Source organism: Calidris pugnax, unplaced genomic scaffold (genome assembly GCF_001431845.1).
Source record: "Calidris pugnax isolate Ruff unplaced genomic scaffold, ASM143184v1 scaffold188, whole genome shotgun sequence".
Classification (NCBI taxonomy): Eukaryota; Metazoa; Chordata; class Aves; order Charadriiformes; family Scolopacidae; genus Calidris; species Calidris pugnax.
In genome coordinates, this window is record NW_015091257.1 from 13144082 (window position 1) to 13162009 (window position 17928).

Consider the following 17928-nt stretch of genomic DNA (forward strand, 5'->3'; position numbering starts at 1 on the left):
GAGCAGAGATTCCCTACAGCCGATGGTGAAGACCACGGTGAGGCAGGCTGTCCTCAGGCAGCCCATGGAGGTCTATGGTAGGGCAGATATTTACCTGCATCCCATAGAGGACCCCACACCAGAGCAGGTGGACGCACCCGAGGAGGCTGTGACCCCATGGCAAGGGGGCAACTTTGCTGGCAGGACCTGTGACCCTGCAGGGGACCCACGCTGGAGCAGTTTGTTCCTGAAGGTCTGTTCCCTGTGAAAGGGACCCACCCTGGAGCAGTTCATGACAAACTGCAGGCCATGAGGAGACCCACGGTGGAGAAGTTCACGGAGTACTCTCTCCCATGTGAGGGATACTATGCTGGAGCAGGAGAAGAGTGTGAGTCCTCCTCCCCCTGAGGAGGAAGGAGTAGCAGAAACAATTTGTGATGAACTGACTGCAACCCCCATTCCCTGTCCCCCTGTGCTGCTGGGAGGTAGGAGGCAGAGGAAATTGAGAGTGAAGTTTAGCCTGGGAAGAAGGGAGGGGTGGGAGGTGTTTTTAAGATTTGGTTTTATCTCTCATTAGTGTACTCTGAAATGATTGGCAATAAATTAATTTCCCCAAGGCAAGTTTATTTTGCCTGTGACAGTAATTGGCAAGTGATCTTTCCCTGTCCTTATTTCAACCCAAGAGTCTTTTGTAGTATTTTCTCTCCCCTGTTCAGCTGAGGAGAAGGGGGAGTGACAGAGTGGCTTGGTGGTCACCTGGCATCCAGACAGGGTCAACCCACCACACTCTGTAAATAGGACTCCCATGTATTCATTACTCTGTGCTTCATTAAAGAATCCTGGTTGTTCTAGGTGCTCCCATTGCTTCCTCCTGGGGTAGATGACTGCGGCCACATCTTTGGCCTGCTGCCTTTAGCAACCTGGTTAAGTCATCCTGGATATTAATGACCTTCCTTGTCAAGAAGTGGTTAGTTCCAGTGACAAACTTTCTAGAGCTGAGTGGAAACAGCCTGGTTTCATTGCACAAGCATTATCTTAGCAACCTATCCATAGCTTTTGACACACTGAAATTTTTACTCTGCTATCTTCTGGGTTTTATATCATGAAAGGGAATAATCAACAAAGGTCACAGGGTTCAGCAATTTTCAGCAGTTACCAAAGTGCATAAACACACGCACTTGCTTCGATCAGAGATTGGCAGAGATCAAAACCTACTGAGTGCGGTACAGCCTGCAACTGCCCACTTTGATCAATTTATTTTATATCATTTAATGAATCACTCTAAAGCAGTGTGTTGTTGCTGACACTTTGCAACCATTTATTACTTTCTTGCTACTGCAAGTTGCTAAAATGTCCTCTGTATCCATTAAGTGGTAATAATACATACTTCCACACTGTTTCTCTGCCCCACGCTTTTCACCTCTAGAAACTGGTAGTTCCACCAGTGAGAAAGCTGGTTAACAGTTTTTCCCCATGTAGCTCAACTTTCTATTCTCATTAAAATGAGACAAGTTAGATCCCTAAATAGCCCTTTATCCAAGGAAATACTATCTTGGAGAAACTAAGTTCATGGCTAAAGTCTGATATCATTAGAATCGTGCCGAAAAGAAATTGGATGGGTCTCAGAATATTAACTGAAAGGAAGAGCAACGGCTTCTGGCACTGAATTTTAAAAAGAAACCGAACTGCTTTCCAACTTACCTATTTTCTCCTGTCTTCAAGCTTATCTCATTAACATGATAAGCAGTCTCATGAGAACAAGTGAAACCAACCTTTGATAGTAAATATAAATTTGCAGGGAAGTCTGCTTTTTTATCAGATCCTGTTTTCCGTAATTGCAGGATTCCTTTCAGGTAAGTTTAGTTCCAAATAAAATAAATAAACCTGTAAACACTACTGAAAAGAAATGAGATGCCAGTCTGTATTTATCTGCATGATTCGTTTTCTCATTCCCACACAAATTAAAACAGCCTCACATGATGGGTACTAGTAGAGTATACTCAAAATATTCCTGAAAGCAGAATCCAGAAGTGTCCTCACCATTAAATCCAGTTTGTGATTAATTGCCAGCGCAGAGTGTTCCAGAGCCTTGAAGACAGATGCATAGCAATCACTTAGTTTTGTATACTTGCCAACGAGAGCTATGGAACACACCTTCAGCAACCTATCGTACCTGATAAAAAAAAAAAGTTTTTTGGTTATTACACCAATTTTCACAAAGAAAACATTTTAGCACTGTTGGTTTTTTCTTTAACTTCACAAAACACGTTCTAAAATATCAAAACTGACAATGTTTTTAAACCCAGACCATTCACAGGTGTTGATCAGCAGCATGCTACTGAACCCAGTCCAATTTGGTGACTTCACAGCAGCTAAAAACCTAACTTGAATTAAAACACTTCTAGAAAAAGCAGTAGGAGTTAGAATACCTGTCAGCCATTTTCTTCCATCTCATTAGAAGATCACTTGGCTGATCATCAATAGGAAGATCCAACCTCTGTTTAAAATACTTAATGATGCCTTGCTCCTCCAACAGAATTGGTACTCGATAAGTGGAAGAAACATCATGGATAAATATCACCTAGCAAAAAAAAGCATAACATGAAAGGCTTACCTAAATATTTTTCATAGGAAACATACATCCTATTTTTTTTCTATACTACATACACTACATGTATTCTAATTTTTAAATACTTTCCTTTTGAATGAGCAGGGCAGCAAAGCCCACATTTAATGTTCCACTAAATCTACAATGAAAAAGTAGGTATAAAAAAGGTAAAAACATGCTTCACTTCTACATCACACCATCATACAAAAATAACTTGTCAAGCCTACCAACGCATCAGATTTAATATAAACATCTGGCCCCACAAGCAGTCATGTTTACTAATGCTTCTTTCTCCCTGTCTCAAACAAACTTGAAGAATATCAACCCGGAAAGAAAGAACACAAATGAAAACTAACAAAACAGACCCAATTAGGTTGTGATAAAGGAGTTTTCTTAGTGAGTTAGCTTATGCAATAATTAATAAGCATTGTCCATTCAAGGACCATTTAGTTAAGAACACATTTATAATCCACATCCAAACTGCTGCCACTTGGCTTACACAAGACTGCAGAGTTCACAATCCTGAGCACAAGTGTTCTCTTCCCTGATATGCATGAGAAGTAAAGGACACTTGCTTAGTCATCCTTGAGTGTTCATCACATAAGTATGTACACATGCATGCCGCCCCGTGGCTCTCAACAGTACCCACTCAACAGTCACACATGGGATTCTTGATCCAGTTAAGACTGGCTTAATAACTGCAGTTGGAATCTGAGCCTGTACACGCTTACACATGGCCTGATACTGCCAGAAAAAGCACACCCCATCTTCATTTGATTGAACATCCAGTTGTCTCTCTCTAGCTGGAGACGAAACACAAAGGCATTTCTGAAGGCTCTTCCAGAAGCTAGCTCAAGGTTGTTGTCTTCCATGGAAGTAAGGGGGAGAAGTTAACAGCCACACTGCCCTCTATATCCTCATCAGAAATCTTACTATAAAAAACTTTTTCATTCACACTGCAGAGAGGGAGGGCAACACTGATACATATCTGAAAAACAGCGTAACTACTGCATCTATTACCCCTTTAATATCTTCCATTATATTGAAGAGTAAAATGCTCTCACTTTCAAAAATATTAAAGAGCATTTGATTTATCAAAATTAGTATTTGAAGATCAATTAATCATAGAAACTAATGCCAAAAGTCAAATGTGAATTATAAAAGGACATATAACTACACAGTAGATGTTCTAAGCATGTTAAAAGGCATGAATAGCCTATTGCATACTACCACCGTCAGAGTGTTCATGTGGCTGTGATGATCTATGGACATAAGCAAAACCCCTATCTATAACCAAGCTTTGTTCACAGATTATTATAACCACCTGAGATGATTTATGGACAATAACCAACCATAGATTGAAACTGGAATCCAGTTTTGGGCCCCTTACCACAAAAAAAGACACTGAGGTGCTGGAGTGGGTCCAGAGAAAGGCAATGAAGCTGGTGAGGGGTCTGGAGATGAAGTCTAATGAGGAGAGGCTGAGGGAGCTGGGGTTGTTCAGCCTGGAGAAGAGAAGGCTGAGAGGAGACCTTATCACTCTCTACAACTACCTGAAAGGAGGGTGTAGAGAGGTGGGGGTCGGTCTCTTCTTCCAAGTCATAGGCAATAGGACAAGAGGAAATGGCCTCAAGTTGCGCCAGGGGAGGTTCAGGCTGGATATCAGGAACAACTTTTACACTGAAAGGGTTATTAAGCATGGGAATGGGCTGCCCAAGGAAGTGGTTGATGCACCATCCCTGGAGGTATTTAAAAGACGGGTTGACATAGTGCTTAGTGAGATGGTTTAGTGATGGTTTTTTATCAGAGTTTAGTTGATTGTTGGACTAGATGATCTTAAAGGTCCCTTCCAACCTAGACAATTCTATGATATATAGCAATTAACCATGCACTCAAAATCTATTCCGTTTATTAATGTTAATGACCATTTGACATAAAATTTTACACATAAGCTCCCAATATTTTTAAAGTGTTACAGCGTACATCACAGCAAGAGAAAAATTGTAAAAACAATTACATATTAATGAAACAGTCTGAAGTTGAAAACAGAAAAGCACAGAGATATTTGTATGCTTTCCCACATGTTTAAATAATGACGAATAAAATATTAAACTACCGACCTGCTCAGGCTCCACATGGCAAAACATGGAAATCTTTTCCTTCACTGCCATTTCTATAGGTTTTGCACTTCTGCAGACAATCTGTCATAACAGAGGAAAAATCTTAAATATTTACAAGGCAAACCAATAGAAGAACCTCAGTACTGTTCATGGAGAAAGCACAAACAAATGTGCCTTTTTTTTCTCTTCCCCTCTTTTGGTGTTTACAATATATCATAGCTCACAAATATCTGCTAGCAAGGCAGAAGGAAATCAGTCACCTGCCCATACTGACCCACTCTTATTAATCTTTCTTTGACATTCTTTGTAACACTGCTTCCTCATGTTCTCCTTTTCTTGTAGCTACCATTGCAATATTCTTTACCTAAAGTCTAGCAGCTCTGTGAGTACAAATAATATGATGAAACAAAAGAAATATTGTGATTTTATCAGTTAAGTTTAGAGCAATAATACTTAGCTTATATGCATGTTTTGTACTATTTCAGTACTTCAGCACCTTTTCATAATTCTTAATTTGCACATCATGATAAAAAGGAGGAGGCTGAAGATGAGAAAACTACTTCATAATTTTGTGGGTTTTTTCTTGGTGCAATTATTCTGCTATTATTTTGCTGATACATGCAAAACTCAGTAATTTTACAAAATATTTATAATTTTTACCAATAAAGCAAATAAGCCTGTAATTTGGTGTTTGTTGGAAGGGATTTTTTGGCTTTATGTAACTTCAGGCAACTATTTCAAAATGCAGAACTGCTCTGTCAATGTGCCTATTGATTACTCAGTCTACTACCTTAAGTTATTTTGAATCCCAAAAGAATAACATAAAGTAGGATGATCCTGTTAAAAGATTAATGAATTCTTTTCCCTGTCTTTCTAGGAAATGCAACTACTTTACACATTAAGACCTTTTTTTGTTCAGAAACTTGTAGCTAATCTTTGATCACCTTGCTAGAATGCAGTTTAGCTACATTGATATTGATGAAGATTTATTAAATTCCCGTATCCTTGCAAGAAATCCGAGAAACAGAAAAACAATACTGAGTATAAGGGAAAAATAGTGCATATTCTAATTATCTAAAAAGAATTATGAAACGATTTGTGCATTCTATTCAATTAAGCACAACTTATACTTAAAAACTGGGTACTGTTTGAAGACATAACTCATACACCTTGACAGCATAAGCATATGATTAAATCCACTCAGAAATCTACCATCCATCTTGCCAAGACAAATTTAGAAGTCAATGGAGGCACAGAAATCAAAAACGTCAGAATCAGCATGAAAATACAAAACTACAGTAACAGTGGCAGAGATGCATCTCAAAGAAACAGAATAGAAAGGAGATGAGGAACAATTCAGTTGAATAGGGCAGCACTGACAAGCGTATAATCAGATTTCAAAATGCTGTAAGAGAGGCCATTAAATCTGCAGATATAGTGTATTCATTAAGTGCTTAGAACACCCCATGGAGAATAGATCCTGTCCCCACACAGCTGAGACTGGCCCAGCACGACACCTCGGGGAAGCCAGGGACCAGACAGCGAGGCACCGGGTATTAAGGACAGGTCCAGCCCAGTATAGACCAGGCAGCCTGGTCTAAACTCTTAAGAAGGAAGCCCTCCTGACGGCTCTTCTAGGAGCTTCCCCATGTTTTGTCTTGGCCTTGGGCCCCTGCCCAAGACAGCAACCATGCAAAGATTTTCTTGAAGCAGTGCCCAAGCAACTTTACAGCAGCGCCCGAGAGGCTTTGCTCGTCTCTCTATGCTTTAGTGGTCAACAGCAGCAGTTTGGGGGAAAGACAGACAGAAAGAGTACTGTGCTTCTGGCAGTGCCAGAACTGCCCCAGGCAAAAACACAAGATGTGAGAAAGTGACTAGATTAGTCTGTTTTCCTTTCACTCCACACACACATGCTTAACAGGCTTTTAAAAATTAATCTGGGGGGAACGGAGGGGAGGGGAAGAAATCAGGCACCGGCAATTATCTTAAAGGCCTTCAAAAATCACGTGCAACTTTAAATATGCAATTAGCACCTCTAGAGGGATTTTGAAATTTAGGCCCTGAAGCTTGGAATGTAGAGCAGCATTGCATTAATAAAAGTCTTTGCCTCCGCAAGCTGATTACAGTTACCAGGTCACAAGAATTTGAAGCAATCTAACACATCCTTCACATATCCTTTTTAAAAAGCCATTCATTTTGTAGTTGAAAAACATGCTTTTTGATAAATGTAAAATGCAAGAATTCAAAAAACAATTAGAAAGAAGCATATCACATAATTTAGTTGTGTGACTGTCCTTTTAAGAATAATTTTTCCCTTTTGAGGATATAAATATTGTACAGAAGCCATGACTATTCTCATTCCTCTTTCATTTCTGAAAAGGGTTAGGAAGCTTTTTCTCCCAGTAGACTTTATGGGAATGGAAAGTGCTCAACAACTCCCAGAATCAGCTATGGAAAATATTCTTTCACTTAACAAGCAGCCTCATGTGAAAGAGCAAAAATGTCCTTTTCTGTTCCTGAAGCAGACCTAGGAACAGAGTGTGTTTTCAGCTGCACCAGTTACAGCTCAGGAAGATATGAAGCATAAATTTGAACTGGAGTTGTACTGGCATTTGAAGCCGTGCTGGCCTGGCTTCACTGCTATCAACACTTGACCAAGCAGGTTAACATCTCCAATGGCAGACAGGTAGCTGCAATCTACTTATTTCTCCTCTCTGCTCCCAGGGAGGTAAACACTACATCCACATAATAAGCACATGGTCATTATCAGAGCACTGAGGAGAGAGAGAATGGAAGGAGTTGAGCACTTGTCATCATTTGCCAATTGGCACGAGGTGCAACTTGTTGGCTTTGGGTTCGCTATACTACGCAGTACAAGTCCAACACATGAAAGAAATGGAGGAACCTTACTTTGAAGATTCACCCACGTGTTTTATATATTTCCAAACAGGAATACTTTTAAAAGCTATACTTCAAAGGCAGGATTGCTTCTTCTTAATCATGCATGAAATTTCTGAGAGAATGTTAGAAGCCAGAAGCATTCTAGGTCTTCCCACAAAGCGAACTGAGACTTTAGATTATTTTTAGCAGTGCAGAATGACTTTCCGCAAAGATCCCTTTAGAAGAACATAGCTCACTGCCAAGATATTGCAAGAAGTTAGTTGAATTAAGTTAACTTAGAGTAAATTTGAGTAACTTGATTTCTTGTGGCTTTAGTGAAGCAATACAGCATATATGTTACCTCTTCTAAAATTCTTAACTCTCATGGGAGACTAAGGCTTATACTTTGAACACAGGTTACGCAAGGAGACTAGCAGATGACCTATAAATAGAAATCTGCATTTATTGACTCACCAAATCTGGAGACAAGCCTAGACCCCTCAGTGCTCGAACACTGTTCTGTGTCGGTTTTGTCTTCTGTTCGCCAGTGGCATTAGGCTGGAAAGACATATTTTGAAAGCTCAAATTGCAATTAACATCTACAAACAGAGCAGTTACAGGTTAAAAGAGAGAATTCGTTGCAAGTAATCATATTGCAGGAAATAAGCATATCCAAACAGAGACACAATACGCCAGAAACAGAAATGGCACCACTGTTATTACTTATGTAAGAAATTCTGTGAAGAAACCACATGGCCCTAACTCAGGTCAGGTTTATTTTGTTTTTTTCTTACAGAAGAAAAGTTTCAATATAATTGACTCAGGCGGGAGAAGAATAATATTCCAAAAATTGGATTTTCCTCACAAAAGGAGAACGTTCAACATAGCACAAAGCCTTCAGTGACTGTCCTTGGAAATAATCAGCTGTAATGAATAATTCTGTTCTCAAATACACAGAATCAATCCCACTGATTGCTGATCAATCCTCTCATCCATAGCTGCAATGGTTAATAATTCTCTTTTTATATATACAAGGTGCAATCATATCATCATTACCACCCTTGCTTACCAAAATCTCCCCAATGAATACCTGCCTTATAAAATAATAAGAAAACCTACTTGTGAAGTCAAACCCAGTCTGGAATGGAAAAATACTTTTAGCCCTATAGAAAAACTTGGTATTGACTGGAAGACCACTGCACGTCAAGGAGGTGAACCCTCTGTGGGTTCCATAGAGGAACCACAGTGGAAGCCCAGTCCTCTGGTGCACATATCCCTTGGCCACAAGACAAACCCACCCAGCTCCTTGTAAGAGAGGAACCTGCGGGGAGCTCCCACTTGGCACCTGCAGCTGAAGTTCTCCTGACAACATTCTTTCTGTTTGACAGTAAAAAACGACACAGTTGTTTCCTTGTAATATAATCATCTATTAGCTGAAATGACTGAAAGGGGAGACTCTTCTATGGATGTGGCCCAGAATGGAAAAAAACTTTTAGCCCTATACAAAAACTTGGTATTGACTGGAAGACCATTGCACGTCAAGGAGGTGAACCCTCTGTGGGTTCCACAGAGGAACCACAGTGGAAGCCCAGGCCGAAGGGGATGAAAGGGGAGACTCTTCTATGGATGTGGCCTGGAATGGAAAAATACTTTTAGCCCTATAGAAAAACTTGGTATTGACTGGAAGACCACTGCACGTCAAGGAGGTGAACCCTCTGTGGGTTCCACAGAGGAACCACAGTGGAAGCCCAGGCCTCTGGTGCACATATCCCTTGGCCACAAGACAAACCCACCCAGCTCCTTGTAAGATAGGAGCGTACGGGGAGCTCCCACTTGGCACCTGCAGCTGAAGTTCTCCTGACAACATTCTTTCTGTTTGACAGTAAAAAACGACACAGTTGTTTCCTTGTAATATAATCATCTGAAGGGGATGAAAGGGGAGACTCTTCTATGGATGTGGCCTGCCCAGCTTGCCACTTGCCAGGGCCATTCCGTGCCCACCTGAGGCTCCCACTACCTGGAGGGACCTAAGGTCCTTTATACCGTTCTCTCCTTACAGTGTTAGCTCTATTAAACAGAATTTTAAACCATACCTTACAGTCTTGAGTGCCTTTCTTACTGGGTTCATAATGTACCAGCACCCTCCAGTGCCAAGCACAACTCTATTTAGCCTTCTAGATAACTTGGTGCTGATATGGGGTTTTTTTCTTTTGTGACTTAGAATACTAAAACTGATTCTCACATCAATAAAGTAATCATCACGGCCTTTATTTACACCGGTGTGGCTGGGTTTCATATCTCTGTCTCTAAAACCCTCCAGCACAAAAGGGTTAATGTAAGTATAAAGCACCAATACAGAGTAAAATCTATTTTATTAATTTTAATAACTTACCTGTGGTACTAGACTAACATGGATATTACAGAAGTTCTCTCTCTTTGCTTTGAACTGAAACTGTCTAAATGCTTCAACAAATGGCATTCCTTCGATATCTCCAATGGTTCCACCCAGCTGAAAAACAAAACTTGGATATGTCAGAGAGGCAGAAAGCATAAACAAAAGAAAAAATATCTACCTCTTACTTAATCAACAAGTTTTCTGAAATTTTTATCTTAAAAATGCTCTAACAACTGAAATTTGCAGGCATGCTCTGCAGAGAACCCTCATCCATCCTGTGCATTTTATTTCCTGTGGCACATATGAAACAATTTTCTAGTTTTGTTATATTCACTTTATACCAGATACATAAACTACTGAATACATAATCTACTAAATAATACATGCTTTCACACTGCCTTTAAAGTGGTGAAAAAGCAATCAATAATTAAGCTGATGTGAAGGTTTTTGTACACAAAAACTTTATTTTCCTGCCTGTCAGATTAATCAACAGTTGTGGCCAACAAGATAAAGACATTTAGCAATATTATCATAGCTTTCCAACATCAATAAATGCCATATGGACAACATGAAATAATATTTCACATTATAAAAGACTTTAAATATTTATTGCCAAACCAAAACCCAAGCTTAAGTCCATGATAAAGCTTATTTATAATGACAGAAATTAGATGTCTTTCAAAGACACAAAGAGCTGTAGTACTGAACAAACCAGTGTTTGTATGTAAGTTTTATGGACTAGTTGTATTTCACAATGATCTTTCTATGCCACCAAGTGGCTTTTGACAGAATTGCATATTTGTGTTCACCCATTACCAGAAAAAACTTCAGATAACTACATTGATATGTGACACCCATATTCACCCTGTCTCCTTCAGGATTTTGCCACAGCAAAACATTACAATTATCACTGAAGTCCTGAAGAAAAATATTTTTACCTGGCTGTAGCTAGAGCAAAACAAACCCTTACATGGAGGAAAGAGAAAATTAAGTTTGAAGTTAAAGAACTGATAAGTCCATCACTTATTAATGTTCTTCTGCAACTTCTGTATTTACTGTTTTTACATTTGTTTCAAAATAAATGTTTGACTCTCACTGTGCACATAAAAAAGATCTAGAGCTATCCCAGTAAGTATATTTTAATCAAGGGAGATACTTCTGTGCAAAAAATACACAGCAATTTTGTGACCTGGGTCACGAGGTTTATCACACTATTGATTACAGTGGTCACTTCTGGCATTAAATCTATGCCATCTTCTTCTGTCAAATTCTCAGGTATAGTTTTTTTCTGTATTTCCCTCTGTAATAATAACAATAGCAATTACTGACTGCCTTTCCTTCAGTTGTCTCAATGCCCTGCTAAGGGTGGGTAAAACTCATTACTTCCATTGTGCAGAACATCAGTAGATTAAGCGATTAACAAAGTTGCCTCCAAAGATCTTAAAAATAACACCAGAAACTGGGAAACTAGCTTATACAGTGTTTAAATATATTCCTTTAAACATGACCACGAGCAACAAGATGGACATTTGAAGCTATATGGAAAGCTAGAATGTTACAGGCTCTCAGAACAAATCAAAGAATATAAAACATGTCTTTGCAGTGCTGCTCTCCATGAAATTTCAGTCTGACCTTTTCACGGGAAGTAGCAAAGAGGAAGCAAGCTGGTTCTTTGTATTCACTGCGGATATATATCCTAAAAAGGTTCCATACTTGCCTCAATCACACAAATTTGTGGCTCTCTTCTGTCATCATCCACCGGAACTTTTGCCTGATTCATTACCCATTCCTGAACCGCATCGGTGATGTGCGGAACAACTACAAGACAAAGCCAAAGAAGGCAAGTGTATCTTAACATTAGGCCCCCACACAAGTTTTTGCATGCAATAGGGAGAAAATGAGCAGAAAGTCAAAAGGAAACTATTAGCTCCTTTTTCTATTCCTCCTTTCCTTGAACCCAGAAGCCCTACATTACAGGAATATGCCCATATTTCTTGGGAAGGAGAAAGGAATATGATGATGCAGCAAGGAGCAGCTTATTCTAGCTGATCACTCTTTTATGAAGAAAATATCACCTTGATTTAAAAATTATTAAAAACATCACCTTGAACGGTTTTTCCCAGGTAATCACCATGTCTTTCTTTATTAATGACGTGCTGATATATCTTTCCAGTGGTGATGTTGTTATCTTTATAGAGATTGATGTCCAAAAATCTCTCATAATTTCCCAAATCTAAGTCAACTTCTCCACCATCATTCAATACAAAAACTTCACCTGAAAAAAGAAAGTGGAAACACACAGAAAAGCAATAAAATGATCAGAAATTATTAAACAGACAGCAGGAATACCATAAACTTATCTTAAAATTGAGGAAATGTTTTTTTAAATGACACACCACAATGACATATCAATAAAGCACATGCTGCAACTCAATCTGCATTGTCATTCTGTGTGACTTAATAATTAACACTTAATAAGACTTAATATCCAAGTCATTTCTTTTACATTGAATGCCTCTCCCTCAGTCACGTACAGATTTGCAAATAAATTTGTTATATTGCCAAAATATTTAAGTGACTTAAAAATATTTAACCGGCATTTCAACAGCATAATACAATCAATTAGAAGAAAACAATCTCCAGGAATCATAAATCAGCAACAAATAAAATGTTAATTTACATGTGGCAGCCCCAAACTATGCTTTTATAAGCATTAATTATTACACGTTTGAAATGTTTCATTATAAATTCGTATTGTTGATCTTAATGATTAAGGCTTGGATCAGGAGTAAAGTTACGATGAACATAAATGCTTCTTCAAAAGCGATCAGTTTCTTGTTTGGTTGTTTCATCTTGTACGTTTGGGTCACTATGTGCCCAGCCAGGGTTATTTCCGACCCTGAAAAATCTAATGAAAATATCCTTCAGATCCAGACTTTTCTTAGGCCTCTAAAGAGTCTCTAAATTCTTAATCTAGTCAACTTCTGAAGGAAGTACAGTTGCTAGATCTTGAGGTAAGGCTGGAAAGGCTCTTCAGAAAAATCATAAAATGGCCCAGTGAAACCACAGTTAAACAAGTTACAGGACTAATGCACAATTTAAAAAAAAAGAAAAAAAAACAATCCCCCTGAAGGTATAGTGGGGACTACGGAAACATGTATCACAGCAAGATAAAACAGTCCAATTAACAAAACCACCACAACGTATAGAACAGAGTGGAAGATTTATGCCTGATCCTGTGAGGCACTGAGTACCTCCTCTCTGCTAAGTTATGATTTAAGCCAAAAAACAGAGTGGAACCATCATTTCTCATAAGCAGGCCTCGGAAGAATAAATAAATACATTATTAAAAAAAACTTTTTAGTAAACCGGAAATCACCAAATTAAAATCCTTTGACTCAATCATATTTCTGCCAAACTGTTATCAAAAGAGGCGTGCCATTCTGGCTTGTGTGAATTTGTACTTACTACCCAGCCAGCCAGTGTTTCTTCGCAAGCAGTAGGAAACTCTTCAGCAAACAGAGGAAAAAAAAAACCTGTGTTGGAATTACATGCTGTAGTATGCCCTGTACCTGATCCAGGGAAGGAATACATCTTCACCATCTCAAGTCATGGCAGGAATCTTACCAGCAAAGGCAAAGGTATAACTTCCCTGGTCAACTGCCTAAGGAGCACCAGATACATTTCTGAAAGTGTAGGACTACTGGATTAATTTCTGAGAGAGGTCTGATGTGCTGTGCCCTTCCTCCACTTAAAAAGAAAAGTGGTCTTTTTTCAATTCAGGAGATAAACATGCTTATTTCCAGTTCCAATAATTTTGGTCTAGACTGGAAGTAAGCAGACAAAATCTGACAAATAAAAAGAATAAGAAATGTCTATTAGCTGAAGGTACATTGGAACTTTGAAAACCATTGTTTTCAAATAAGACAGACAGCTGAAGGAACATTCAAAATTATAAATGCATGTCTGACTGTCTTCTGGCTCATCAGCAATGTAATCAATACAACCAAAGTAGCTTAAAGCCTTAACCAACCAAACTAAGCATCTACTTTAAAATGATATCACTAATTGGCTCTCTAAGCTTCACCGATGGTTTTGACTTGATACTCATTGTCTAAAATGGGAACTTAATCTCATGAAGACACACTAGAGGTATTAACTGACATCCAGTTAGCAGCATTCACAAGTAACCATCGAGAAGTTTCAAAAAAGTTTTATAGTACTATTCCTTTTTCTTTTTTTTAGATCAAGTTGAACTGATGATAGCATTGACTGAACAAGGCCTAGAGCTAGGATTTTTCACAACAAAGTGGTACTTTATAGGAAGGAAGCATCTATTCATAAAACTATCTTCACCAAACAGGCTCCTCTTCTCCTTACTTAGAGAAGACAATACCCTTGAGAACACATAGTGAGGCGCAAACTTGCATTGCCAAATACATTATAAAATTAATAACAACTAATATACTATTGTTCTTAAAAAACAAACAAAAAAACCCCAAACCCACCCCAAACCAAAACACCCCATCACATTACTGTAAATATAAATATTTATGCAAAAGAGAACAGCACTGTCCTTCATACCATGTTCATATGGTGAAAAGGTTCCAGCATCTATGTTTATGTAAGGATCAATTTTGATTGCAGTGACCCGTAGACCGCATGATTTCAGGATGGTGCCAATGCTGCTTGCAATGATCCCTTTGCCAATGCCTGAGATGACACCACCAGTTACCAGGATGTACTTCATCAGAAAATCAGCACAAGCACACCAATCGCAAGCTGGAAATCTAAAATGACAAAGATGTATCTCTGATGAATGCAAATTCATGCCAGGGAAGAACACAGCCTCAGTATGCAAAGAATCTAAGCTGAAACGACCTTCAGAAACAGAAAACAAAACTGCTATTTTGGAATCTGGGAGTAAGATTTATCTCTCCCAGCTGATACACTGACACACAAACTGAGCACCTAAACCCACTCCGCAGTCAATGGAAAAACAGATACCATTTTGATACACTGCCCTGTGGAGGTGTCAAAGAGGCACAGCTCATCCAGCCTATTCCTCTCCTGTGACAGGAAAAGCCAGCTAACTTTTAAAACCACACGTTAGGCAAGAGGAATCTTACCCTGGATTCTTTCTAATTAAAGAAGTTAATCATTTCACATGTGTTTTGAGAAGCTAGCTCAAAGATTGTTACATTAGCCAGAACACTCACATTCTCCACCCAGTAGCTTTACCTTCAAAAATAGTGACTGTAGCTTCAAATATTTATTAAAATCAGAATGTTACACCATCCACTCCATTTTTCAGCAGTGTTTGCTTCTGCAGCTTACAGCGTATCAGGTATTTCACCAAAAGTCATACAATATCCTACAGATCAATAAAGCATCAGACCAGGAAAGAAAAACTGAACCAAAATGTCCATATTAAATATGGACATAATACACTATAGTATATATTTTTATATATATATATATATACACTACATAATATACTATAGTACATTACTGACCAAAAGCCTCAAGCCCTTTCTTCGCATGCCTATCTATTCTCCCTCTCCAGGTAATCACTGCGAGAGGCAAAAAAATCAGAAAAAGGATCACCTAGCATCCCTGGACTATGATGCAGAGTAAGAGTTGATGCTGTTCTCAAAAACAACATTATCATAGAATCATAGAATCATCTAGGTTGGAAAAGACCCTTGGGATCATCGAGTCCAACCATCTCCCCTCCTCTACAAAGTACTTCCCTACACCATACCCCCCAACACTGCATCTAAACGACTCTTAAACACATTCAGGGATGGTGACTCAACCACCTCCCTGGGCAGCCTATTCCAGTGTCTGACCACTCTTTTTGTGAAGAATTGTCTCCTAATGTCCAGCCTAAACTTACCCTGGTGCAGCTTAAATCCATCCCCTCTTGTTCTATCGCTAACTGTTTGTGAGAAGAGACCAGCACCAATCTCTCTACAATGTCCTTTCAAGTAGTGTAGAGGGTGATGAGGTCACCCCTCAGTCTCCTCTTCCTCAAATTAAACAGTCCCAGCTCCCTCAATTGTTCTTCGTACGATTTATTCTCCAGGCCCTTCACCAGCTTCATTGCCTTCCTCTGTACCCACTCCAGCACCTCGATATCTCTCTTGTATTGAGGTGCCCAGAACTGGACACAATACTCCAGGTGTGGCCTCACCAGTGCCGAGTACAGGGGCATAATCACCTCCCTACTTCTGCTGGTCACACTATTTCTAATACAAGCCAGAATGCCATTGGCCTTCTTGGCCACCTGGGCACACTGCTGGCTCATATTCAGCCGCTTGTCAATTAGGACCCCCAAGTCCTTTTCCTCCAGGCAGCTCCAGCCACACTTCCCCAAGCCTGTACTGATGCACGGGGTTGTTGTGGCCCAAGTGCAGGACCTGGCACTTGGTCTTGTTGAAGCTCATACCATTAATGTTGGCCCATTGAGCCAACCTATCTAAGTCTCTCGACTGTGTATCTGTTTAAAGATTCAGATTTAGAGAAACATCTGATGTTATGACACACATTAGCATCATGAATTCAGAAGGGCAATCCTGAATATAAATATAAATATATATTTATATAATATGAATATAAATCCTGAATCAGCTCTGAGAGATCTGGCATGTGGCCTTCAACATGGCCAATTTATCAGGCTCTGTTTCCCTGTCTAGACTACGAAATAAATGATTCTTCACAAGAAGGAAATGCAATTATGAGTACTCACAAACACTATATGTTGAAGACATAGACATGATAGATAATGCATATTATGGTGATAACACATTATATTTCTAGTTAATGCATATTATGGTGATAACACATTATATTTCACAGTGCTCTACAATACTGCTAGCATGAACAACAATGGCTATTCAGATACAGAAACTTCCTCTTTTGAAAATGTCATTGTTTATAAAAAGGCTGGATAACTAAAATTAGGAAGAAAAAAAAAAAGAAGCACCTCCTATGAACTAAGAGATGCAACTATACCAGGCAAAGCATACGATTCGGGTGGGGATGAAATAATAGATACTAATATATCTATGCCACCCTGCACAGTGTATGAGTATGAATATGGGATTCAGAACTATTGAAACAAATCATGAGACACTCCCACACCCTAAAAACTCTGAAATATTCTATCCTAATTCAAAATTCTTCATCACCCTTTCTGTTGCTATAATCTGCTGTTTTCACCAACTTCTGTTGATGTTGTCCCTGCAATTCTCCCACTTCCCCTGGCTGTCACAGAAGCATAGCTTTTGCCACCGTTTCTCCACCCCATTTGAAACAGGATGATGCTGTGTGGATCTCATCCAAAATTCCAGTCGCATTCAGGCAGCTGTGGAGGCTAATGACTGGAGCAATTTTGGAACAATGACAGTATGGCTCATCGCAGAGCAAAAATTCTAGGGTCAAGAATATCTTTCCATACAGAAGTACCTAATTTGCTCAAAGCAACATGCAACAGCACACAATCTAAAAGCACTCAGGATGAATCAAAGCAGTATGGTTCTTCAAACACTGACAGTGAGCAGCAGCTGGTGGACAAATGCTTCTTACTATACTCAAGTAACATAAACAAGGCCTGGATCTTCAGGAGGCAGAGTTCAGGAATGTAACAATGCTTGTCATTGGTTCTTTTATGATTTAGGAATTAATAAACTGTTGTTTCCTTGCCAATATAGACAAAAGACCACAACCATCAAAAGTATTTAAATTGGAAGAAAAGGATCACCAGGAATTAACTTTTCCCTGCTATTTATTTTTAACATGTAAATTATTTTTTTTTTTAAATAGCTTAGATTTTAAGATTTGGAGGCTATCTCCTGTCTTTCAGGCTCATCCTTCATAAATCAGCTAATGTAGTTGTAAACACTAACATAATCATCTAAGTCATTTTCAAAGCTACACCCAGA

General features: G+C 39.0%; 1 protein-coding gene across 2 annotated transcripts in view; it reads right to left on the minus strand.

The window, feature by feature from the left end:
• The window catches only part of CTPS2 (CTP synthase 2), a 76372-nt gene that overhangs the window by 57819 nt on the left and 625 nt on the right, over nucleotides 1-17928 (minus strand). For both annotated transcript variants that reach the window (XM_014960286.1, XM_014960285.1), the window contains exons 2-9: nucleotides 14567-14772; nucleotides 12087-12257; nucleotides 11700-11800; nucleotides 9980-10096; nucleotides 8062-8145; nucleotides 4708-4788; nucleotides 2409-2560; nucleotides 2020-2152 (exon numbers count right to left, since the gene is read on the minus strand). In XM_014960286.1, coding sequence (XP_014815772.1) covers nucleotides 2020-2152; nucleotides 2409-2560; nucleotides 4708-4788; nucleotides 8062-8145; nucleotides 9980-10096; nucleotides 11700-11800; nucleotides 12087-12257; nucleotides 14567-14732 — 1005 coding nt within the window. In that variant the 5' untranslated portion in view covers nucleotides 14733-14772. The remainder of the gene's footprint in view (nucleotides 1-2019; nucleotides 2153-2408; nucleotides 2561-4707; nucleotides 4789-8061; nucleotides 8146-9979; nucleotides 10097-11699; nucleotides 11801-12086; nucleotides 12258-14566; nucleotides 14773-17928) is intronic.